The sequence below is a fragment of the Harpegnathos saltator genome, unplaced genomic scaffold, assembly GCF_003227715.2.
Source record: "Harpegnathos saltator strain DR-91 unplaced genomic scaffold, Hsal_v8.6 scaffold293, whole genome shotgun sequence".
NCBI lineage: Eukaryota > Metazoa > Arthropoda > Insecta > Hymenoptera > Formicidae > Harpegnathos > Harpegnathos saltator.
In genome coordinates this window covers 67,683-92,680 of record NW_020230087.1, presented here as the reverse complement: position 1 = coordinate 92,680, position 24,998 = coordinate 67,683, and the positions used below count along the sequence as shown (strand labels likewise).

Genomic DNA, 24,998 nt, shown 5'->3' with positions numbered 1-24,998 from the left:
CGCTTGAATTTTGAAAAATAAATTTCACTTTAGAAAAATAAATTTCACGATAGAACTTGCCTTGTAAGTTTGACAAACTCAAGAATACCTGTCCTATTGTGACATATTTTAGACATCCTCGGTATCTTGTCGGAAAGGTCTGTAAAAATAATAAACTCTTATTAACGGTACACACATATTGAACTGCATAAGAAGGTAGCGTTAGAAGTAAAACGGTAATCAGCTTATGCAATAATACAGATGTCTCTTTTCCTATTGTCAATAACGTGAAATCCTGCACTTACGTTTTCTATATTGTCGACTGCAAAAGTTAAATCTGTCTGATGACGCCCTCTGTGAAAAAATTCTTAACTTCCTGTCCTTGACGCCATTTGAACCGGTTCGATCAACCGTCTCGGTCAGCGCTATTGGATCTGGTGTGTGTGTGTGTGTGTTGCACAATTACGACGGCGATGACGATGATGTTGCGAAAGTGATCGGCAGCATTTTTGCGGTAACTTTTGGACATTCAGCTTTCGGTCAGGTGTTATATAATGTGAGCAAATAATCGCAAGCGCAAGCATACAAAGCGTACATTGTAACCACGCAGACTTCTTCTCAAGTGTTCTGAAAGTGGCACGGGTCATTGTTTTTCTCATTTTACCTCTCTGTAACATTCATATCATTGATACGTATAAAAAATAGTAAAATCCAATATAGTACAGTGCTGCAGGCTCTTGTATCTTGATCATATTTATTGCAGTTAGTAAATATAGATTGTCAGTTATGCATGTAAATTATTCCGAAAATTATCGCGGGTGCTTATTTTATTATTCGTGTCTTCCCTTTATTACTAATACATTCTACGTGATTAAAAAGTTGATGTTTCATAAGCCTTACCTGCACCCGTATATTCTGTACGTAAATTAAAATCCAACTTTAATTTGCAGAAACACGCACTACCTTCTCCATAACACACGCCATGAAAAATTAGAGATAAAATAGATTAAGAGTTTTTAAATCAATTATAATTATCTTTAATGACAAAAAATACGCGTAACATCGTTGAATTTTCAAACTGATACGATACATCATAAATATCTCGATACCACCATCAAAGAAAATAGATAATAGAAATGTGATAAATATTCCAGAAGAAGATAATAAATGTAAATTTTGTATCATATGAAATCACACAACATGTGTGATCACGTGATACGTGTATATATCTCTGACAATCTCATCAGCAATATATTTCAACAACATAATGTGTATCACATATATTGCAAATTATTACATACGATATTGATTATATTTGCAATATATATCGTATCAGGCTACAAGATATTCGAAAAACGCAAAAGTATTACACTCAATTTCTTCTTGTTTTCTATAAAAATTTCTAGCACTTTTGAGAAGCTTCTGCTTTTCTAAACGCAATCGATTTCTCGGTCAGGCTGCAAAAATGATTCCATTATTCCTGCTTCGTATCGGTATATACATACGATGATAAACTGCGCAAGCCAGAGAATTATCATGGTAATGCTATATTTATTCATTTCACGTATATTGCAATATATTATCGCGTTCTTGTTTTATTCTTGCAGAAAATGTATCATTTACATCCGGCAGTGAATGCTCGAATATATTACACACAATCATAGTGCTGACTTGTGATATGTCGCTCGTATACATCGCAACAATTTCGCTCGTATATGTTTCATCATCGTCTCTCGCTCGCCTTAATGTTGATACGAGCGGACCGGATCTGGAAGATAAAATTTGACGAGAGTGTCTCTATAGGCAATTGAATTGGGTATTGGATTTTCATTGACGCGATATCATGCAGACTATACACACGGCGCTAAACTGTCCCAATTATTTTACTTACGTAACTATTACAAGCGCGCAGTCGTTTCAAGTTTTTCATACTTCGAGTGGTTCTGTATGTTTTATTCCCGCGTCTCAAGATCACGATCCCTCTCCTTCTCCCATATTATACAAAACTTTTAAAGCATTTTTCCTCCAGATCATTTCATTGGTGCAATGGCGCTCCACTCGCTGAGCTCCACTAACGATTCGTGCGAGCAAAGGAGAATTCATCCATCCTTGTTGTTCTCGATGTGCGTCCGTCAATGTCGTAACGGCGCGTCATCGTCGCCACATCTACTACGTTTATATGCTGCACTCGTGAATCGTCGATCGAGAACGTGCATTATCGCGCCTTGATAAACTTGCGGTTATCATGGAGCATTCTGGCCAAGTCATCGTATCGTGACCTATCTGCGCCCACTCGTTTAATTATAAGCAACTATATCAACGTAAACGGCATGCTGATAACTGTTATTGTTACATACACATCGACGATTTGCGATAGAATTCTTAATAGTGTGCGCCAGTACGCCAGCTCGCGTGTTCGTACGACCCGTTCCCGATAGTCGACGTGGATCTGTCGATCCGTGTACTCGATTCACTTGGATGACCAGTGGCATCACGATCTAACACACAACCACGGTCATTGTCAACGACAGTGTGACGACGAGGTAAATCAAGCTGAATATTATTCCGGGCCAATCAAATCGTCGCGCACAAAAAGTCAGATACTTTTATTACGTTGGTTAGCTGCAGGCAATCACGCGAAAAATCGAGTGTATTCTTTCTCTTTTTCATTCAATTCGCGATTCGGGCAATTTATAAAGGTAAAAATAGTATCGAGAGAGAGAGAGAGAGAGAGAGAGAGAGAGAGAAAACGAGAAGCCGTTCGGGCAAGAGTTATCGTTTTTTCTTCTGCTTTGTTTTCTTCTTTTCTTCAACAAATGTTTCACGTTATAACAATATCGTACTGAAAAGCCGCCGAAGAGTCTAAGAGATCCGGCAAAGATCTTTAGCGAATTTGATTTGAAAGATGTTGATGAAATATTCTCTTTTCTTGAGCAAACACGAGCATCCGTTGGGAAAAATAATTCTACCGATCAAGTGCGACAATCAGAAACACGAGCGAGCCTATTATAGTCTCATTATCATATGAGGCATTATTAAAATTAATGGTTACTTGCTCTGTGTCAAGGTCTCATCATTTGTATAACGGCCAGTGAAACCACCAAGTGATTAAAATTCACGTGTATTCATTGTCAAAATACGGAGATATCAAAGTTTACGAGCGGAAATTGTGTCGCTTCGTCGCTTTGTAGTCGCCCGTGACAGTGCAAAGAGATTCTGTAGTTCTCTCTCTACAACCGGTTTCTTTTACACCAGATATTCCTCCAGCCGTGTAGTCGAAGCCTTAGATGTGTATCAGCATGTACATTCCGTGGCTGCACGATTAGAGCGATATACGCGTTGTTGCGTTGTCATTGAAAACCGCGGGAGAGATATCGTCGAGTCGAGAACTTGCGATGAGATCCTCTTTAAAAAGCTCTTATCTCGTGTTTACCGAAATTGACGTGAAAGAAACAAGGTACATATCATCAAAAGTTTGTTGATTCAACTATGTCTATTTAATTATCATTTCTGATAGAATTTTGTCAGGCTATCGTTATGTCAAATTTAATTACATGATTACAGTTATTTGTAATCATGTCTCAAGATTTTATCCAAACGATCTCTTCAATTGTTAAGACTTTGGTATATATAATTGTATAACTTTTACTCTGGAAAATGAGGAAATATAATAAAAAGGTATTTCATTTTCTTAGCGTTGATCTTTTGGTTAATAAGTTGCGCTGATGCATTTGCATTGTGACTCGACAGAATCTCAACGAGATGGCACACGTTCTCAATACTTTCGCCCATTTGATAAATGTGATGATGTACGGCTTCACGCTATACTACGCCTTCTTCATGTTACGCATCCCACACCTAGAAAAAAAGTTCCAAAGTTTTGATCCCGGACAACTCAAGTACTTAACGATATGGAATTTGGTAAGTCGCATACTCCTTTTTAATGGTGACACATACATGATATTTCGTAGTATTACGCGTGAATGATGTCAGAAAAGAAGATTGTAAAAAATCCTCTTGCACAAGACTTTATTCCCGCGAAAGCCGACTTCAAAAATTGGAAAGTTACTGTCGTCTCTTCGCTCTCTTGATATATGTTACCGCGATGAACGTAGCGCACTGATTTAACGCTCTGTATACGTCTTGTTTTCTTCCGTTATGTACGATTGCCGACTGTTTCTAGCGGAACTGTCCAGTGGAACTTCAAATGCCTCGCACGCCCGGCCGAAGTTTGAAATTTAAATTGAGTTATGGAACGAGTTTGCATGAGCTCTCTTATCAATTTTTACAATCGATTGCATTTGTTTTCTTCTTTACGAAACAATCAGCGTAATTTGACGCATGTGATATACGTAACTTTGACTCTGTCTATATACAATATATATATATATATATATATATATATATATATAAACGATCTTATTTAAATTTCTAAATTATGTCATATATATATATATATATATATATATATATATATAATATACATAAAAACGATAACAAACATGAAGAAATTACTGCGAAGTAAAACTTCTCGCAGCATTGGCAAACATGTAGAGATGTGCGAACTATTCGAATTCGAAACGAAACGAATCGAATTGAATCTAATGTAATTCGATTCGATTTGAATCCGAATAATTCGAAAATTTCGAATCGCGAAGACTCGAATATGAATGAAATACATTAGCGTTTGCGCGCATCAGCTACAAAACGGGCCTGCATGTTTAAACCCTCAATTTGTAATTAACTTAACTTATAATTAATAACTTAATTATAAATTACTTTAAATATTTAAATATATATTTTGCTTTAAGATGATATTACAATATCAATATTCCCTTTCATATTAAAGTCTTCCATCATTATTTCCATGTTTAATAGTCATGTTAAATTTTTTGATGACTCGATTCGAATTCGAGTGAAATTTCATAGATTCGATTCGAATTCGAATTTAAAAAATGAGATACGATTTGATTCGATTCGACATGAAAATTCTTGATTCGCACTTCTCTACAAACATGTTCATAAAATCCATCGTACTACCGCTAATAGAACGAGAGAATACTTTTCGTTTGGGTAGTCAATGACGCGTTCTTCTTCTTGCTGACAATCAGTGTACTTATTGAAAGGTGTTCTGGACGACTAACAGTCAAAGAAACAGTAAGCTGAAGAAGGCTTACTTTACGCCCGCACAAACAAAAGATATTCACTTGTAGCCCGTAAATAACAATAAGAATAAGCGAGATCAATATTGTGATTGAATTGAATACAACCGCGATCTGCATCTTGACTTTGAATTATCGTTGCAGGTGTTGACAAGTCTCCTCGTTGGAGATTATCTTGGTCTCGGTTTCAGTAGGGCCTATATTTCTCTACTCGCTCGAAGATTTGCCAGGTCATGAAAGAAGTTCGGCGTAGGGCGACCGAGCTATCTAAATGCGCCACTGGCCCTCCCTACCATCCTGAACGCGACCGCGTGAACCGGTGCCAAACGCACGCATGCTGCGGTCTTTTTCCCTTTCCCTCCTTCCGTTTTACTCCATAATCCGTCAGTAAGTCGCGGACCGTCGACACGAATGCTTCGAGAAGTTTGCGTGTAATTTTGTGAAACGTAACAGGATCTCGCGCTGCAGCAAAGAAACACAGACACTGTGCACGTACGCTCGCTTTAAGAATCGTCGCGACGAAGCGCGCGTTTTCCGCACCAAGTAAGGGTAGATCGATCGGCTCCGAGGTCGAGGAGACGGCCGTGGACCAATTAAAAATAAGTCTCTCTCTCTCTCTCTCTCTCTCTCTCTCTCTCTCTCTCTCTCTCTCTCTCTCTCTCTCTCTCTCTCTCTCTCTCTCTCTCTCTCTCTCTATCTATCTATCTATCTATCTATCTATCTATCTATCTGAAGACGCGGTCATGTCGATGGACGATGAACAAAAGTAGGATTTGACTTCCCCCTTGTTCGCGTTCGCTAAGTAGACACCGAAAACGCCATGCACCCTCGATGAGTTCAGTATTCGATGTCTGAAACGTGCGAAAATGAGATGTCTAAGTTTTTACTGGCAACTCGGTACCGTAAGGTGCATTTTTCCGTACCTTTGGCATCGGAGATTGAACCTCGTTGGGATCGCGCCCTTTTCCGGTCGCCGGTCGGCGGCGGCGTCGCGACAGCAACCACCGCCGCCGTTGCCGGCACCACCACCTTCACCACCACCTCTGCCACCTCCGTGAAGAAAGAGGTTAGGTTATTTGCGACGCGTTGGGTCAAGTGGTGTACGAATTCGCCACTTGGCCGACGCCGATTTCGCGTTGCGTGACGTTCGGGACGTGACGCCGCGGAGTCGCCACTTATCGAACAGCGGGTAGATCGTGTGGGCGAGGACCGCCGGGATTGCTCGAGAGACGTAATACACACGTGAGATGCTCCGGTCTCTCCGCGCGAAAAAAATAACGCGTGAACTGGACGAATCTGAGAGAAATTTTTTTCCCTGGAGCGATGAATTTTTTGTCGTCCACTATCGTACACGTGTCAAGGACATCTGAAAATGTCCAAATTACATTCTATCCTCACCTGCTTTCTATCGGATACTTTACGTTGCGTGATAACGAGTACCGCAATCTCATGTAGCTTGTTTCTTTTCGAAAAAAAAAAAAAAAAAAACAATGCGCACTTTCGGAATTTAAAGATACAGTTATACGATTGAGATCTGATAAAAAAAAAAAAGAGTAAACGAGAAGGTAGCGGAGGGAGAGCTGCGAGAAAGAACAAACTAATGATTCCTCCGATTTCGAACGATCTCATCTGCACAATGTAAAGGTTGCAGCATTATTGTAGCGCGTTGTATCATTGTGACGCGCGCAGCTATTGCTTTACAAGCTTTACGTTTCTATGATTTATTCTTTTCGTAATTTTTCACATTTCGCACTTTCGCTTTACAGTCTATTTGTACTCGTAATTATTTTCAACGTGCTCTTTAACCGACATGCGGCATATTCCCCGTGCTGACGGATAACACCGCAACTTGACAATTTGTGACCGACAGCACGCGTATTTGCTGGGCTACATAACAGAGGAGAAAAACAAATTTATCGGCCAACCGGCATATCGTTCACTGCAAAGTAAATGTCATCATCGGAAAGATAATTGTGCTCCGGATTCGCGAATCGCTGTCTGAAAAAAGTCATTATCCGCGCAAAGCGAGTTACGTAACTTAATAACTAGCAACGGGTCATCTAATATTTCTCTGAGCGCTCCACAGTCCATGTTAAATCTATGAAGGGCAAATGACTTATTAATTCCACGCTTCGACGTGGCATGGCTAAAAAGAATCTGCAAATAGATAGTGTAAAACCTCCGATGACCTAGTAGAAAAGTATATAAAAAGCGGCATTAAATATAAATTAAATTTATCAAGAGCTTTTCATACGCGTTATAACTTTGTTTCTATTTCAGTTATTCGCGCTAAAATGTAGCTTCAAAGAGTCGTTTTCCGAGATTTAAAATCGTCCTTCTTTTTGCCAGTAATTCGGTGAATAATTCGCCCGCGTTGCTTTTAAGTCTGTTACACTGTTTTCAGCTGTATTTTACTTGCAGTAGCGTCGTCATTAATCATGATTGTAAACACTCTTTTTTCCATGCAATTCTGATAAAGAGGGTTCGTAGGAAAGCGTTGGCGAATTATAAGGTTAAAGCCGAGTCTTGCGATATATTTTGCCTGCTCAAAGTGCTTTTATACTGCACAATGCGATTAACGGCGGCACTTGAGTGAAAGATAAAACGCGGTCTTGGTTCCCGTCCAGGTATTGTTTTAACATCCTTTCCAGTTTCTCCATGACATAATGTCTCGCTCTCGCTTCTTTATGTATGTCGAAATGCAAATTACTTTCAACTTGTTTTTTCATCAGAAAAACACAGCGATCATTCGTCAACATTTTTTTGTATTTTTGTTACTAGAACTAAATCACACTGTGATTTATTCTCGCTCATTTATTGAAATAAATTAATAACAGATGCGACTTTCTTTTTGGTGGAAACTGCGAAGGCAGGGCAGAATTAAATTTTATAAGATCGTCTAAGCTCGCCAGATAGGATTTACTTAGTTACGTATAAATTATGTAACGTAGGTGTATATCTACTTGCATAACGTATACATTGGGAAGTTGAGAGGTTATCAACTTTCCATTTCTACATTGCCTTTTGTATGCATACGTATCATGGATATTTCAAAAATTCTCAGATATTCTCAGATATTCAAATAGATATACACAAAAGATCGTCCATCGACATTTCGATACCGATACGTCGCTCGCGGAAACAAGAGAAGGAAACAGTAATTTCCTGTTTTCAGAAATATCAAAATATTAATATCAAAATTTCTGTCATTAAAAGATGATGCTCCCCAATCGATTGCACGCACTATAATTTTGCGAAAAACGCGACTGATCGTGAGGAATATATTTACTGGAGAAAAAGTGTCTCTTCGATTACGTTTAAAAATTTTATTATATTTCATTTAACATTCTTACCAGCGAACGTATATATCAATTTTCTTGTTAGACGCAAACACATCCGTGCGGCCACACCGCCACAAAAATGTTTAAAAGAAATGGTTACGACATTAATTGATTTGGAATTTGAACGATTTTTGACGACGAATTTGCTCCTATTTATAGAGTTCATTCGTATCGTTTTGCAAGAATGAACGAGTGACCAAGCGCACTAGTTTCTTCGTCGTTCGTACGACCGACCGCGACGCGTATGTATAGTCCCCAAGAAAAAAGGAAGGAAAGAAAAGGAGAAAAGAAGAAGAATATGCAATTGCACGTTTCAGATTATCTGCGAACAGCCGTGAGATGCAACAAGGCCTAGTGATCGGATTCCACGTGATTACTTTCCTGCAGTACGCTTTCGCGGTTTATTATGATTACACGTTCACGATAGTGCCGCAAAATGTCACGAAGGTGCACGGCGCCTTCGGTGGAAAATTCAAGTTTCTGACGTTCTGGGACGCGGTTAGTATCGATAGACAAACTTGAAGCGAGCTGTCTAATTAAAAGAGTTACCGTAGGCTCCTTTGCGCGCAAGTCAGTCTTATGTATGTAAACGTAAAATGTCTAATACTGTGCATTAATAGCGTTCGGTACGGCCGCATTCACACGCAGGAGATTTTATAACATGCGATTCATTGATCATTTCGTTCTTTCATGAGGTGATGCAGTCATTCATTATTTAAGAGTATAGAAAGTCTCTTTAAACGTGTCCATTGAATGCAACAGCACCGAACGCCGTTGATACATTTTTCGTATCGATTGCTTCGTCACTGCAATTAGTGTAACTCGATTATCGACGGAACGAAACTCTCTCTTTCTTTCCTTCTTTCTCTCTCTCTCTCTCTCTCTCTCTCTCTCTCTCTCTCTCGCTCTCTCTCTCTCTCTTTGATCGTTATCGTAAAATTTTTATTGCGATGAAATTTTCATGAGATTCTGTTTTCTTATCGCGACGAAATCTGGCGAGAAAATTCATATCGAGATGTGAAGCATTTCGATGCAACGAGATTTCACGTTGTAGTAAATTTGAAGATCCGATAAAGTCTGTATTGTAATCTTATTTTGTAAACTATGTCGTTCAATCTTGGTTGTTGAGTCGTCGTTCTTCCTAAGATTATACGCATCCGTCGATTAGCTTTATGGGAAATACCTGTAGTAAATGATGTGTGTGTGTGTGTGTGTGTAGTAGTAGTAGAGTAGTAATTCCGAATATTAGAAAGGTATTACGTATAGTTTCCAGTCATAGTAATCATTAGACAAACCGCTTCTATTTAATGCTTCCTCAACGTTGTACATTTTTCTTTTCTTTTCTTTTCATTCTTTGTTCTTTAATAGAGATTATGGTCCATACATTCTGTGAAGCGGCAAGAAATTCGACTATTTTCCGTAAAAACCATTTTGCGCGAACGTACGTCTAATAGCCATGTGCTGTATCCTTATTGCCTTGTTACATAATGGTGAAAACCGACAGTTCTATATAGTGCGCCTAGGCAATCGCAAAAGTTGCAAATGATGGTGATATAATATCTTTTGAGCTGACAGCTTTGAACGTAGAAAACGGGATATATTCATCAATAACGATTAACAGTAAAATTAGCAATTTTATGGAGGGGTTCTTCTTTCAATTTCAGCCCTATTATCTTGTAAATTTATGCGCGAATATGGCTTGCCTATATTTTTAAGACGACTAAACGCAATTTTATTTGTCAAAAAAAACTTGTCGTCTTTTCGAAAACCATCGAAATTAGAGAAGAAAAGAAGAACGTTGAACGCGAGTTGAGATTATATTTGATATATTTTTCGACTGACATCTATTTTCGCGAGCGCTTCCTCTTTAAAAGAAAAAAAGAATGAAACGCGCTCCTCGAAAATGAGCGCAGTTTACGCTCCGCTTGATTCAAACCTTTTTCGTCGAATCAAAAGAGCCGTGACTCTAAATTCGCTGAGACTGTCACTTATCGTCGCGCGATGACATGCTCTCTCGACCATTTCACGCTTAAATTGCCGCTATCAAGCAGCTCGTAAAGAGCAAAATTCAATTGTTCAAGCACCACTTTATATTATCCGCAAACAGAGACACGTGTCACGCAAAATTGCTTATGCGCAACGTCAATCGATCGATAATTATGCTAGAATGGCTGCTCATTGAATTTTTTTGCATGACAAATCGAAGAAAACAAGATTGCATTTGTGCCGGTAACGGAGTGTAAAACCTACCGATTTTATGCACCTCTTATCCGTTTCTCAATGAACATGATCTTATTTCGACCGTTGTGCAATTAGTAAGTAGTATTTTCACCTTCGCGCTCTAGAAGAACCGCGATTTTGCGAAATACCAATTAAGACGACCAGTCTAATTGATATTGAGAGCGAAGCGAATAATCAGGTTGCTTCCTATCGTCTCGTCAAAGTGTCACCCATGACTGCATGCGATATGCGTGTTGCATATTCCTCATCAATTGAAACAGACGTATCGAGTAAGTTTTCGAATGAGCCGATAATGGAACAAAAGACTGACGTGCAACACAAAAGAAGCCGCATACATATACAATGAGATTCAATTGGAGAATTATTGTACGAAAACCAAATGTTATCGAATGAATATTAACTGAGCAGCTTGTATATAAATACGAGTGCACAATGATAACAAGTATCTTATTATCATTGCTTATTTACCGATAAATGATTTATATGCACTGACTTGACTCAACGACTGCTCCCGCTTCAGGTAGCAAAAACGAACAAATGTCTCATGTCTGTAAAATTATCCTTTGGACTTTCATTTAGTTTAGTCATCTGGCCGACTATTTAATTAATATATATATATATATATATATATACGCAAAGCGGTTTTAATGACGATGAAAATACACGACGACTTGTGGTCGCATCGATAACATTAATTAAGTTTTATTCATAACTTTGAACAACGTTCACATGTGCGTTCGACCGCACGTCGCACCAAGTCACCGCGAAAATTCGATTAATCGATTAATTGGAAATTCGAAATGCCAATTGTGTGTTGTAGATTCTACAAGCGGTGTTCTTTCTGATATGCGTCCTAAACGACTGCTTCGGCACAAACGCCGTCAACCCCAAGAAGCCACCCTTCATACGAAAGCTGAAGGATTACTTCCACGTGAGCCTCGGGTTTCCTATCGCTATGGTGAGTACAGTTGATTTGACAAATATTATGTAACTATCACTGATTGTGTAACTATCACTTATCTAAATGTTTGCGCAAATAGACATCTCGCCGTGTCTCGTAAAAACTAGATATGAAAAATAATACATTAAACATAATATCAATGTCTCGTTACAGTTCGTCGGCGTGATCTTCTGGGGATTGATGTTTATCGACCGTGAACTGGTATTACCGAAGGTATTGGATCCGTACTTTCCACGGTGGTTGAACCATCTAATGCACACAATGATTATAGTAACGACCGTATTGGAAATGATCGTCGCACCACGACAATATCCCAAGCGGTCCCGTAATCTCGGGATACTCACGGGCTTCATGCTCATGTATTTAGTTTGGTAAGTGAATCGGATCTGCGTGTATCCGGTCTTTCTGCGAGAGGTAAAGAAACGAAAAGGAGTGTAATGACGCGTACGTTACAGACGAGTACGCTAATAATTTCTAATTTCTCGAGACAACGTGTCTCGAGACACGGAACACGCACATAGAGCGAATGTTGTCAGCCAGCAATTTTTCACAAGTATCGAATCGTACCGAAGAAGAAAGTCGACGGAAAGATCGAAACCACTATCTGCCCCGGTGTAACTTGTAACTTGTAACGATATCCTTCGACGAATATTTCAGGATACACGTGATCTACTTCAAGAGCGGCATCTGGGTATACCCAGTGATGGAAGTGCTGACGCTGCCGCTGCGGATAGTGTTCATCGCGATGCTGCTGGTCGTTTGCATGGTCCTGTACTTTGTCGGCGAGGCGCTGGACAACTATCTCTGGGGTAAAAAATACAACACTAAGCATCAAACGTCTCACACCAAATCCAAGTAGCCTCGTCCAAGCGCCACTAACGGATGATAAGCCGCGTCGCGTCCTGCCTGCCGCGCGCCTGCGGTGGTGGTGAATGAATAAACGAGTCTTTTTCTACGTGACTTCGCGTTGCAGCATGCACGTGTATATATCATCCTTCAAAGTAAACCAGTCATTTAGGACATTAGTAGAGCGTTGTGTATGTGCATGCAAGCGCGTTTAGGGTGAAGATCACGCCTGTTCGTTAACCCGGCCTGCTGATGGGAACATAACACGAGTCGAGCAACAGGAGCATGCAAGTGCGATGCCTCTGTGCGGCCTCGCGGCCCAAGGGAGACTAATTTCATCAATGGTGTATTGTGTGACTGGAGCGCCCCGATCGAATAAGAAAGAAAGAACAACACGCACTCATCGCAACAATCATCCCCTGTCCCTGCCTCTCTTCTCTCGCCACACGATAACACTTATTTTTATACTTTCGTAGCGCGAGCAATTTATTATATTGTTGTTTTTATTACCAATAAAGTTAATGTGGTGTACGGAGAGAAGATGTATGTAATGCATATGCAATGTACGAGACGCGTGTAACGTGGCGTATGCTCGAACGCATAACCGAACTAAAGTCCAGATATATTTGTATCGAGTGTAGGAAAAAAATGTGTAGCGGTAACGGAGAGCGTGGATCCAGATTTGAAAACGTAGAACCAGCCGCCGATGGGGACACAGATGGGGAAATCTTAAGTATCTCTAATTCGGATCGCTCGTCTGAAGATGACATCGCCGAAGACATCTTCTTGCTACTGGTGAGAAGTGCTTTGGCGTCACCTGTAGTGCACGTTTACGGAAGGTGGATTATAACTCCGACGCGCGTTCACGCATAAACGCGTTCACAGACAGTAGCAGTTTTATCGAGCCGTTTCACTGAAGGACACTTTAATGTTACTTCCCCGTTTAATACGCGTATGATCCGCACGCTACCGAATGTTGCTACGGTTGAATAGGGTCATAGCCATTCAGTGATATGTAAAAGGCCTATAGGGGGTTAACGTTAATTATCACCGATATTCCTATGGGTTTTACCGAAATAAGTTCAGTGGACAAATCTCTCCCCGATATTCTTTTGTGCCAAAGAATTCTTTAAATCGGAACATACTTCATCAGCAATAATTGAGGATGTGCATTATTTATATGCCCGGCGTGTACATTTCTGACACGGATACACGTACGATTAAAGTGTAAATATCGACAGGTTTTGACTTTCCTCCTGAACTTTCTTCTATAATTCGGCAATTAGTTTCAAATACATTTGAAGAAAGTGCAGAACACGTGCATTTCGGTATTACATATCAATACGTAGCAAAATTTTATGTATACAAACTTAAAGTATCGAGAGAGAGAGAGAGAGAGAGAGAGAGAGAGCGAGAGAGAGAGAGCGAGAGAGAGAGAGAGAGCGAGAGAGAGAGAGAGAGAGAGAGAGAGAGAGAGAGAGAGAGAGCGAGAGAGAGAGAGAGAGAGAGAGCGAGAGAGAGAGAGAGAGAGCGGTAGAACGAAACATGAGATACGTACAAGATGGTGTTTCATATAGGTATATATACTGATAGCAATTACGAAGTATACAAGTACAAGAAGTATAAGGAAAACGTATTCTCACGATTAGTACCTTTTAATGTGGACACTTGTCACAAATATATCCAGCAGAATGCAATTTCTAAACTTTTCTCGCAATTGTGAAACATCACCGCCGTAAAAGCGATCGTGTGCGACGAATAACGTCGAGTTTGTTACTAACGAGAATCGTTCGATATTTTGCATCCTGCAAAAACATGATTATCTCGTCATATTGCGATAGCTGAGTAGATTTCCGCCTTCGGATTGGCCATCTCAGTTTATTAGAGTACTAAATTAATAATATATATAACACAAGAATTATAAGACAAATTTTATTCGGCTGTTAAAATAATATATGTATACAAAGTATCTTACTGAAACATAGAGCGTTCGATATATTCTTACGAACATTCACTGATATGTATGCGAGAGTATGGAATACCGTATGCTTCCAATTCAGTGGTAAAAGGTAATAGTAATATTTGCAAAACATGATACGATTAGAATTACCGTAGAGGCATCGCATTATTTAGCACACAATGCGAATTGTCGATTAACCGTCGGATACCGTACTTTGAGATTTGACCAGCGATAATAAAAAAAAAAAAAAAAGTACAAAAATATCGACATGCATTATGATAACTAGAACTCTTCGATATCCGAGTTTTCATTACTGTACTCTATGTATACGATTTGAATGATAGCCAGCATAAAATTGTCATCGCCACACGATTTCACTCTTTCGCTCGGACGAAGAAGTGAAAAAGTATAGTTCGTCTATGTGTCTAGCCCGCGCGCGACGCAATCGTTACTACTTCAATAAACAATTATGCTATCTAACATCTACCTCACTATATGCACATTTCCCAATATACATTTGAGAAAAAGAGAGAAGAACAGTCATCAGTCTTTACGTCACAATGTTCTTGCTCTTCTTTAATTGAGGTGAGATTTGAGTTCCTTTAGAACTGCAATGTCTGCTGTTGATTATCTCATCGATGCTCTGTTTCAATTCTTCCATCTCCAGTATGTCGAGCGGCAGCGAGGTCTGCGTCGCCATTTCTCTGGCATTGCCCGTCTGCCCGTCTTGCATCAATCTGGTGAGCTCCGGACAACACGAGGTGAGACTAGACGCCAAGTCGCCCGCCGCTACCTTCCTGTACGTCTCTTTCTTCTCGGAGTCGTTCTTTATCTTAATATCGCTGCTCTCCTGGAGTAAGTGTTTCAAGATCGTCTCATCCTTCAGAACGTACTTGTTCCTGTGACTCTCCCGGTTTCTCCGGTCGCTCTCGTGACTGTAGGTCTTGCAGTTCTTATTGCTGCTCTTAGCCTTGCCACGTTCGTGCGTATCCTCCGGACTCAACATCTTCACCTCTTCATCCGGTTGACTGTCCTCGCCGTCGCTGTCCTGCTCGTCCTTTTCCGCATTCTCGGCTTCTATGTCGACAACCACTGGGTCGTCGAGCCTCTTCTCATCGCTGCTTAAATTCTCGTCGCTGCAGCTTCTCGGGAACAAGAAGGGTAGCAGCATACCCGCATTCTTCGTGTCGATGATCTTCGAGCCACGGTAATCCTCGACAATCAAAGCTCGATCGTCCAGTCCAGCGTTTCCCAATCTCCTGCCCATATTAGGCATCTGAATCGGCACATGCCCGGCACCGGTTGTCACCAATTGGCTATCCTGGGAGGTGGTACTGTCTCTCCTGGAATGTGGATCAACTTTCTTGTCCGACCTGGATTTCCCAGATTTCCCAAAGTCTCTTCTGTTCTTTCCACGACGGCCGTTCGGCCGACCGGCAACCTTTCGCGTGGTCTTCACCTGCGCAATCTGCACGGATATCTGCGAGTCCAAGGAATCTCGTCTAGATTCCATGGAGACGCATTTGAAGCTGTAACTGATCTCAGAGTCCACCGAATTTCGTCTATTGCTAGACACGGATCCGGTAGTGCTGCCGACTAACGCGCCTCTTCGCGTCACCAGCTTAGGCAGAGCGGCTGCCCAAGTGGAGCTGAAGTCTTGCGAAGCCACTGAATTGAGCTCGAAATTCAGCCCGACTGGATCCTCGTGAGTGTTGTGAAAGCTTATGGACAACCGTCCGGCGTTGTTGAACGTCTTACGTTTCGCGAAGACTTGCGCGATCACTTTGTGCTTCTTCAGTCTTATCGGTTCTTCAGTCTCGCAATTGAAAGTTCTGCAAACACAAAGGAGACGCGTTCTATTCAGAGTCTCGTTGATGAAGAGGACGCGCGAATTGACGTTGAATGAGAGAACTGTCTAACGTTTGCTGAGATTTACCTCTTCAGAAATCTGGACCACGTGTCAACCGTCGAACTGGTCCAAACCCACGAGGACATAAGTATGCCGGCGAAAAATGGTGCAAGCAGATGCAGCTGCATCTTGCCTGCGCTCGGCCTTATGCTCATTTTACACTCGGACTCGTCCAAATACTTCGTTGTTATCGCGCATCTTTGAAATGAAAACAATGAAACACTTCGTACAAGTCGCGATCAAAATTGCGTGACAAACTACTGACTAAGATATTTATACGCGAATTGTAGTCGCGATGTAGTTGCACCATTCAACAAGTACATCTCGTACTACGTGTATCTGGTTATTATAATTCCAAGTTCCTTACATCATATAATTTCTGAAGCTCTGTCGCCACTGCCAAGAATGCAGAAACTCATATATGTGACAATAAAACGTCACGCCGACCGCCGCCAGAGTAAATATGAAGAACAGCCCCATCCTAATGATGGTTTCTCGTATCTTTGCACTCGCTCTTTCGGACATGACCTCTCGACTGCTTATTTTTAAACTAATAAGCGTAAAAAGCCCTGAAACGCACAGGATAAAGCAATAGATTGAAAGTCACACTTTCGACACGCTACACAGAACGCAGATATGCAAACAACCAAGTACTTTCAACATTGTAAATCGAAGCTGTACCGTATAACAAAGTTGATACATTTTTTAAAGTGTTCGATCATTTGCATCTCTCTTTCTCTTTCTCTCCGGTATAATGAATAATAATAATGAATCAATACTCACGATTCGTACTCACATACGTACGGAAAGCGTTGAAGAAAATGAAAATTTAATATTAATTAATAATTGCAGTTATCACGCGCTGTGTATGACATATACACGCAAATGCATCATATGTCACAACGGAAAGTAATACCCACCTCTAGACAAAAAATAGCCTCCTATTAGTAAGCCGATCAGCACCGGGCCCAGCACAAACGAGGCTCTCGCTATATGATTAGCATAACCCACGAAGCATATTCCGGTCACGCTGTTACCATCGATCTCGCCTAAGGTCATGATTGTGACCGTCAAGACGGTCGGCAAGCACCAAGCGATCAAATGGAAATACGCGCCCTTTTTGTCTATACGGTCTTTTATTTTGCCGAGCGCTTGAAAACTCATGTGCCAGGCGTACGTCAATATGACGAACCACACCACAGCTGCTATCAGAGAATAATACACGAGAATGAAGGTTATGATGCAATAGAGAGTCTCCCCGCTGAAAATAGACATTTTGCGAGATCACGTTGATACCGGGATTGGCGTAAAACGCAGCGACTGTGATACCGTACCTTGGTTCGCTCATTCTCAACGTCCCGTCCTTGCGGCATACAATTACGTCCCTGCCGAAGGTAAATTGAGCTAACCAGCCGATGCAAGACACCATGAAACAACAGTTTATATAAAATATCACCAAGGCTGGATACTTGTTGGCGCTTCTCCAATCTATCAGAAATGTTATCTGGAAATATATACAATTGCACATGCGATTTTGCCGTTGTTAGGAATACAGCATACAGAATGACCGTGGCCTCCCCTAATGCTTACTATGGTAAACAGATTGAAGGCGCAGCAGATACCCGCGGCCCATGCGATGAACGAGTGTATCTGCTTGTGTTCGTCGGGTGTGAACAACGGGTCGTAACACTGCGTGCCGCAGCCCTCGACTCCGTCGAAGATCGACAAGGCATTGTCAGTGGGCACGAGGGGTTTCAGGCATTTGCCCGATATGTTGAACTTTAGTTCCCTGATGTCGTTCTTGCACGAACGTCGGAACAGTTCGGTATCGTCGCATTTCGCAAAACTCGGCCATATCGTGTGATTGAGCAGCAACCTGCAGGGTCCCAACACCAGCTTGCACATCTCGTGTGACGGTAATTCCACCGTGTTGTTCACGCACTTTGGCATGAATATTGAGCACAAGAATGGCTGAACAACCGCCCAACACTTTGGTACGTGTCTCAAGGCTTGTAACAAGTATAATCTTTCCTGAAAATAACAAGCCGACGAGTAATCGTCATAGAGTAATCGTCTCAATTATACAAGCTGCACAAATTGTACAAATTTCATGTAGCAAGCAATAAGCAGCGACATAATAACGCGTCGTTGAGAAACGCGTGTTAACAGTTTGACAAAGGTTTGCCCAGATGCGACAGTAATATCGTAGAATGTCATCCTTATCTCTTACATTTTCAAGAAAGTTTGACACATATATTCAGGTAAATGAATACAAAGAAACATTGGCTTATTCCTTAAAATGCAAAGTTTGCAATTTGAATATGTAAATGTTTTTAGAGATGATGTAATCAAAGAAAAGAAAAATGGAAGAAACAAGAGTATAAAAAATAGTCTTGCTCACCTCTACGATGTTTTGAGTTACATGTTCAGGTATCAGGTCCAATGTAGTGTGAGTATATGGTAATTTCATACCCATACAAGTAGTTTTGTGCAGAGATATGCACTTTGCAGGTCTGCGACAATTCATATCATCCGATGACATGTCTATGGGATATCTGTCCAGCAAATAACTGGAATCTTTGATTCTGTGTCGAGATCCCAAATCCATATCCTTTCCCGTATTGTTCTCGGCTTCATTGTTGGTTGTAAATCTAGGCTCCAATTCTGAAGACGTCCTGTGAGGCAACAAGCAACAGAGCACCAGTAGCGGTATCATCTACAAACAAAAGGAGAAAAACTTATTCGCGAAAATAAAAAAAATGAGAAAAATAATTTAAACAAAAGGAGCAAACATTGTCTTGAAAAAGAGAGGAAAAGAGGAAAGATATTCCGTCTCTTTTCGTAAGTGCACGTTAATACGTTCCGCACGTTGTGGTGATAACTACTCCAAAACAAAGAGACCACGTGGAGAGTGATATAAACAATAAGACGCGTACTTTCATGCGTCCACGAGTTGATGTCATCTTTGCTGTCGCAGGCAATCTCGGCCAACCACGAGACAAGGTCTGCGTCTTGTCCGAACGAAGCTTCTCGCATCTTCTACGGTCGCCGGCGACAGTCGCACTCACAGCATATAAAACCAGCCGGACCACACACGCGTCAAGACTCGTGTTCCCTCGCAGTCGCACCGGACCACCCACGACGTGCTTCTCTTATAGCTCGCCTTTCTGAAGTTTGAATGCACGCTATAATCAGCTCCGCACATTGCTCACCAGCAGCAGCACGGTCGCTCGTTGAAAGACCAGAGCCGATCGCCGCGCGATTTATTCTTTTTTGATTTGTTATGAAAATAAATCCCAAGAGGGGCCCAGCTGAAGTATCTGAATTAATTGGTGGATTCACAAGTGAAAAGATACTCCACGTATTCCATCATAAGATGTTTTATTGGCGACACATTGCTTTGTCTCTTACATTTTCTTAAAAGTACAATAATCTTCTCACTGAGATAGGATTAACAAAGGATGGTTTATATACAGTGCATGTATAAAATTATTACGAATACTATTTACATGTTTATATATAATCAGAAAGTAGAGATACTAAAAATAAGTGGGGAATTGTTCACATGATATATATCAATCTTTAGAAATGACCTGACGTTTTTGTACTAAAATTTTTTTCATACTTTCAACTAATATGTATGTTGTATCATGATTAAATGTAAATTCGTTCTCAGATTCCAACTTGAAATGTATCCTTTAAATGCGATTATTTAAATCTTTGAACGATTTGGACGACTGTTAACAAAAAATGAAGCTTTTGTTGCAATACAACACTTTTTACAGAGTGATAAATGATCAATCAATTGATCGGCTGATTGAATTCCCCGAGTAAATCGTAATACATAAAACGTGTAAAAAGCACATACATCACATACATACATGTAATAAACACACATGTACAGTTCTCAGAAACAGTTGCACATTCTCATGAACTCTCATGAAAAACTTTACGTAAATATACTTTATGTAAATAATCTACGATATATGTAATATATTACAGTGGCATATGTAGTATCCACAGGTAATTAACTCTTTATGTCTAGAGTTTCCAAGTTTGCCAACAAATCTTTGACATCGTCCTGTACCTGATCCGAAGTATCGGACAAAGAGAGACGCGAGCAGATATTATTCAATGCTTCAATCTGCTCGCCCATATTCTTCTGCTTGTGGAGGTATACCATCAACATCCTGACTATATTGCGCATCTCGTCCTTGATACTCACCAAACCTTCTTCTTTGTAACTCTGCAGCATCTTCAATTTTGCTTGTGCTAGCTGCAGTGGGTTGTAGCCATGCCGATCGGACGAAAGTACGTCGGTGCCCGCTGCCAGGAGCAGCGTCACTATCGATATCTTGCTGGTAACCGCAGCTAGATGTAGCGGAGTATTACCTATGCGATCCCGTTGATTTGGGTCCGCACCATATCCCAACAATAAACTAACAATTTCTGTGTAACCTCTATGTAACAGAAATGATTAAAATAGGTAAAAAGCTTGCTATCTCCTCTCGTCACAATCATTTGGATGTGCAAATTACCTGCAGACTGCATGGTGGAGAGGAGTACGACCTTGTGCATCGTGATTGTTGGGTGTTACATCATTCTCCAAAAGTTCCTTCACCGTATCAATGTCATTCGTGGCAGCAGCTACTCGCATCCTTCGTTCAGATATTGTTGTTCGCCAATCCGCCCATCCACAATTGAATTTACGTTGTCTTAACTTGCGGTGAGCAACTCCTAAATTAATACGATCGCTATATTACTCAACTTTGATGAAAGTATGCTTTACTAAGCCTAGTACTTTGCACGAAGATTTCCATCAAGATGTTATATGCATTCTTTCCATTTCCAGAAAAACATACTTACTATCGGCCAATAAATTAAACGCATGGTGATTGCCGCTCTTTGGAGGTTTAAGTATTCTATCTCCAATTGGTCTTTCACAGTGTAATGTGTACATTGGTAGATTCATTTTCAGTATCTGAAAGAATATCAATGTTGTCTCACTCTTTAGACTTATAACTGTTTAACGCGTTCTTATTTATATCATTAAATCATTGTTTACCCGATTTACGTGAAGCCATTTACGGTCAGGATCTTGGGATGCCAACGAGGCTTGCCTGTTCTCGTCGAAGTTGTAACGTTCCATGACAGAGCAGAATGTTGTGTCCACTGTCCAATGCGGGTTGAAGCAACCTACGAAGTAGTTGGATCGGACCGATGACTTACATGTGTCCATAAAAACGGCTGATGTTCAACTTACGTGCGTCCATAATAGCGAGTGATGCAAGATCTTCAACTGCGACCTGACTATTAGTAGCAGCGGTGGCAACGACTGTCGCATGTTGGTTTTCGTGTTGAACGATCGAACTATCATTCGAGTCGTTTTCGGTTTCCACTCCCGAATCGACCGAAGTCATACTTAAATGAGGATGCGAAACATGTAACGATATAACATGAATATCCTTTGTATACTCGAGTGCATCCAGTTACACCTGATTCTATGCTAGAGCGCTCTCTCTCTCTCTCTCTCTCTCTCTCTCAATATTAGCTACAGGCGCCACCATGCAAATGTGTGTGTATGTACACGATCGATAAATCGATGTCTGTTCTACTTTTTGCTAAAGGATCGATTATCTTCTCGACATTTTCAAATTCGATTAATCCTTCAAAGATGTTTTTGACAACGTCATTCGTTTAATCGGGACATTAAAAAATAAAATATTGTCTTACCGTTAAATATCTCACACTGTTTGCATATAAAGAGATCTTCTGACTTGTTGATCACTCGTGGAACTTGAAAAACTTGAAGAATTCTCTCATTCCAACCGTTGTCTAATGGATATTTTATGCCCGTATCACACCGTAGCGATTGACAACTGCATCTGCGTTTGCGTTTGCGCTTGCGATTAGATGTCTGTCAATCACACTAGTGACCGTTGGGAGCAAGCGTTTGCGTTTCGTCGTTTCAATGGCTGCGTTCAGCATAACAAAGTAATCAGTGAGCGCTTAGTGATTCTCGCTCCTGATTGGTAAATACTTCTGGATCTATGAAGAATCCAAAAGAATGCTCCAATCACAGATAATAATCACTAAGCGCTCACCGATCATTTTGTTCTACTGAACGCAGTCAATGTATAGGTTTTGCAACAGAAGTGAAGAAAAATGGAACATAGAAAGAAGAAAAAAATATGCGCTATTGTGATGCTAATGATGTTAAAGTCACAATATGAGAAAAAGGTTCTTCCTAAAAAAAAAAAAAAATGCGGGTTAGATCCTGGATAGCTAAAAGAGCACAAGAAGGTTGTTTTCATAACCTCTTTCTAGAATTACAACTAGAAGATCCAGACAAGTATCGCAGGTAGGTAGATATATTTTTTATGTATAAGTTATAATCAATAGAACGTAAGAATGTAATTTGACTGTAGTTTGTTAATTCTAATCACTTTCAATAATTAATATTATGTATTTGTTTTGTCAGATGTCTTCGTATGTCTTCAGATTTGTTTGAGGATCTTGTGAAGAAATTGGAGCCATTAATTAAAAGACAGGATATCCTCATCTTCGACAAAATATCTCTCCTGCAGAAAGACTTGCTGTAACATTACGTCATTTGGCAACAGGTTGTTGAGCATATCTATTTTAAGTAAGTTATATATTTTTTTGTGACTTATTTTTCATCATGTAATAATTTTGTATATTATTTGTTGTAGGAGAAAGTAAAAAATCACTATCTTATACTTTCCGTCTTCGACAAAGCACTAAATCTGGGATCATACTTATCGTGCTCTCATTTCTGTTTTGCAAGAAACACATCTTAAATTTCCTGACAGTGAATTGGCTTGGAAAGTAATTGTTCATGATTATATGGAAAGATGGAATTTTCCGAATTGCTTGGGTGCCATGGATGGGAAACATGTTCGGATAGATCCTCCACTTCAGTCTGGTTTCTCATACTTTAATTACAAGGAAATGTTCAGTATCGTGCTTTTGGGGGTTGTGGATGCTCAGCTTCGATTTATATTCGTCGATGTGGGCACAAATGGACGAATATCTGACAGAGGAATATGGAATAAATGTGCTCTAAAACATCATTTGCAAAAAAACGACATTAATATTCCTCCACCAAGTCCCCTACCAGGTACTGAGCAGGATTTTCCTTATGTAATTATAAGAGATGAAGGTTTTTCTTTACCTACAAATGTGCTCATACCTTATCCCGAGGAGCAATGTGCAGGAAAAAAAGAGAGAAGAATTTAATTACAGGTAAGTAGAAGTAAAGGAATAGGTGTTTTTTTTTATATATATCAGTATTTATATATTCCACATTTAATTATTGTTGCAGATTATCTAGAGCGAGACGATGTGCGAAAAATGCATTCATGGAGTCATGGTCAGCAAATTTAATATATTCAGATCTCCAATGAGATACGACCCAGATGATACTCGTTGCATTGTATTGGCGATTTGTTGTCTTCATAACATGTTGAAATCTCACAGTATAGGCCGTATGATGTATACTCCACCAGGATATATTGATATGGAAGATGAAATGACAGGTCAATTGCAATATGGAGAATGGCGAGATGAACAAGGACAAGATTTATTAAGATTACAACATCAAGGAGGCAATCGTCATGCTTCTGCTGCCATAGAAATGCGAGAAAATTTATGTGAATATTTTAATAACATTGGAAGAGTACTATGACAAGATCAGGCAATTCAGTGACAGTAAAATAAAATATATTTTTGTAGAACTTTTCTCCACTTTGTATTTTACTAGCTTTGTATTTTATCAGCATAACATATTTAGATAACAATTATAAATAAACAATATTAATATTTTTCAACAGACATTTTATCATTTCTACTACAAACATATAAGATAACTGTAGAACAATTATAATATAAGGAAATATCTTATAATCATTTTTCTAAGTTTGAACATAAAATCTAAATGTTAAAACATCTGAAACTAAAAATGACATACTCTAGATATCAAAAACGTTAAAACATCTGTATGCTAAAACTTTTGAAACTTAAAATAACATACTCTGCATATTATAAACGCAGAGTTACTAGATTTATACTAATTAGGTTCATATTTGTGATTAAGATAATATTTAAATATTTTCTTATGAATATTTATGCACAAAATATGTAATTACTTTAAACCTAGTAAATAATAAAATATTTATCATGTTCTTATTAAAACTAAAATAAAATTTGATTGCATTTTAAACTTTTTTCTGAGAAATAAAAACTTAGTATATGTAATATATAAAGTTTTATGAATATAATAAAGAAAATGTTATGCGCGTATTAAAACTGAGATAACAGTTTTAGTAATTATTATTGCGCATATACTATTGCTTTTAACCATCGGTTTAGCTTTAAACTCCGTTTAAAGCAAGTTGTGGAACTGGGCCTTACTCGTCAGATTTTTGTAATTATAGAAGCTCCTCTCTGTAAAGCCAGCAGCACACGGTGCTTGTTTTCGTGCTGGATTGCTTGCTGGATGAAAATACTGCGTTCTGATTGGTGCATTTCCATCCATCTTCGGAAATGCACCAATCAGAACGCAGTATTTTCATCCAGC

At 39.7% G+C, this 24,998-nt stretch overlaps 3 protein-coding genes and 1 long non-coding RNA gene across 11 annotated transcripts; 2 read left to right on the top strand and 2 right to left on the bottom strand.

The window, feature by feature from the left end:
- Positions 1-2,300: 2,300 nt before the first annotated feature.
- On the top strand, positions 2,301-13,267 carry LOC105192696 (androgen-induced gene 1 protein). 4 transcript variants are annotated; one of them, XM_025299824.1, is made up of 7 exons: positions 5,031-5,684; positions 8,642-8,724; positions 8,800-8,980; positions 11,544-11,681; positions 11,838-12,055; positions 12,342-12,493; positions 13,172-13,224. In XM_025299824.1, exons 3-7 carry the CDS (start codon positions 8,822-8,824, stop codon positions 13,222-13,224), a joined length of 720 nt encoding a protein of 239 aa, XP_025155609.1. In that variant the 5' UTR covers positions 5,031-5,684; positions 8,642-8,724; positions 8,800-8,821. The 4 variants fall into 4 exon arrangements, with proteins under 4 accessions (XP_011155287.2, XP_025155610.1, XP_025155609.1 ...); XM_011156985.3 differs by lacking the exons at positions 5,031-5,684; positions 8,642-8,724; positions 8,800-8,980 and adding exons at positions 2,301-2,522; positions 3,730-3,900 and having other exon boundaries at positions 13,172-13,267; XM_025299825.1 differs by lacking the exons at positions 5,031-5,684; positions 8,642-8,724; positions 8,800-8,980 and adding exons at positions 3,043-3,436; positions 3,730-3,900 and having other exon boundaries at positions 13,172-13,267.
- Positions 13,268-14,815: 1,548 nt separating this feature from the next.
- On the bottom strand, positions 14,816-19,706 carry smo (smoothened, frizzled class receptor). 3 transcript variants are annotated; one of them, XM_011156982.2, is made up of 8 exons: positions 19,336-19,706; positions 18,801-19,115; positions 17,990-18,430; positions 17,734-17,903; positions 17,320-17,660; positions 16,767-16,968; positions 16,427-16,597; positions 14,816-16,346 (listed from the first exon to the last, which is right to left on the bottom strand). In XM_011156982.2, the coding sequence occupies exons 1-8, from the start codon at positions 19,360-19,362 to the stop codon at positions 15,041-15,043; spliced, it is 2,973 nt and encodes a 990-aa protein (XP_011155284.1). In that variant the 5' UTR covers positions 19,363-19,706; the 3' UTR covers positions 14,816-15,040. The 3 variants fall into 3 exon arrangements, with proteins under 3 accessions (XP_011155284.1, XP_025155607.1, XP_011155285.1); XM_025299822.1 differs by having other exon boundaries at positions 18,801-19,074; XM_011156983.3 differs by having other exon boundaries at positions 15,041-16,322.
- Positions 19,707-19,761: 55 nt separating this feature from the next.
- Positions 19,762-22,364, bottom strand: LOC105192694 (ankyrin repeat domain-containing protein 54). Of its 2 annotated transcripts, XM_025299823.1 has the most exons (6): positions 22,133-22,364; positions 21,663-21,820; positions 21,465-21,595; positions 21,266-21,380; positions 20,938-21,136; positions 19,762-20,859 (listed from the first exon to the last, which is right to left on the bottom strand). In XM_025299823.1, the coding sequence occupies exons 2-6, from the start codon at positions 21,817-21,819 to the stop codon at positions 20,427-20,429; spliced, it is 1,035 nt and encodes a 344-aa protein (XP_025155608.1). In that variant the 5' UTR covers position 21,820; positions 22,133-22,364; the 3' UTR covers positions 19,762-20,426. The 2 variants fall into 2 exon arrangements, with proteins under 2 accessions (XP_025155608.1, XP_011155286.1); XM_011156984.3 differs by lacking the exon at positions 22,133-22,364 and having other exon boundaries at positions 21,663-21,934.
- A 138-nt stretch (positions 22,365-22,502) lies between these two features.
- LOC112588780 (uncharacterized) lies at positions 22,503-24,261 on the top strand. 2 transcript variants are annotated; one of them, XR_003113041.1, is made up of 4 exons: positions 22,503-22,760; positions 22,881-23,045; positions 23,113-23,665; positions 23,745-24,261. It is a non-coding gene; the product is annotated as an uncharacterized LOC112588780 (long non-coding RNA). The 2 variants fall into 2 exon arrangements; XR_003113042.1 differs by having other exon boundaries at positions 22,505-22,760; positions 22,881-23,022; positions 23,745-24,260.
- The last annotated feature ends 737 nt before the right edge of the window (positions 24,262-24,998 follow it).

Bases quoted from the DNA above. Each gene is read 5' to 3' on its own strand.
- LOC105192696 (XM_011156985.3), top strand. From the start codon at position 3,742: ATGGCACACGTTCTCAATACTTTCGCCCATTTGATAAATGTGATGATG. The intron at 3,901-11,543 runs GTAAGTCGCATA...TGTGTGTTGTAG, and splicing joins ACTTAACGATATGGAATTTG to ATTCTACAAGCGGTGTTCTT. The intron at 11,682-11,837 runs GTGAGTACAGTT...GTCTCGTTACAG, and splicing joins TCGGGTTTCCTATCGCTATG to TTCGTCGGCGTGATCTTCTG.
- smo (XM_011156982.2), bottom strand. From the start codon at position 19,362: ATGACATCAACTCGTGGACGCATGAAA. The intron at 19,116-19,335 runs GTACGCGTCTTA...TTTTGTTTGTAG, and splicing joins CAACTCGTGGACGCATGAAA to ATGATACCGCTACTGGTGCT. The intron at 17,904-17,989 runs GTAAGCATTAGG...ATATATTTCCAG, and splicing joins CCTTCAATCTGTTTACCATA to ATAACATTTCTGATAGATTG.
- LOC105192694 (XM_025299823.1), bottom strand. From the start codon at position 21,819: ATGACTTCGGTCGATTCGGGAGTGGAAACCGAAAACGACTCGAATGAT. The intron at 21,381-21,464 runs GTAAACAATGAT...ATATTCTTTCAG, and splicing joins AATGGCTTCACGTAAATCGG to ATACTGAAAATGAATCTACC. The intron at 20,860-20,937 runs GTAATTTGCACA...TCTGTTACATAG, and splicing joins CTCCACCATGCAGTCTGCAG to AGGTTACACAGAAATTGTTA.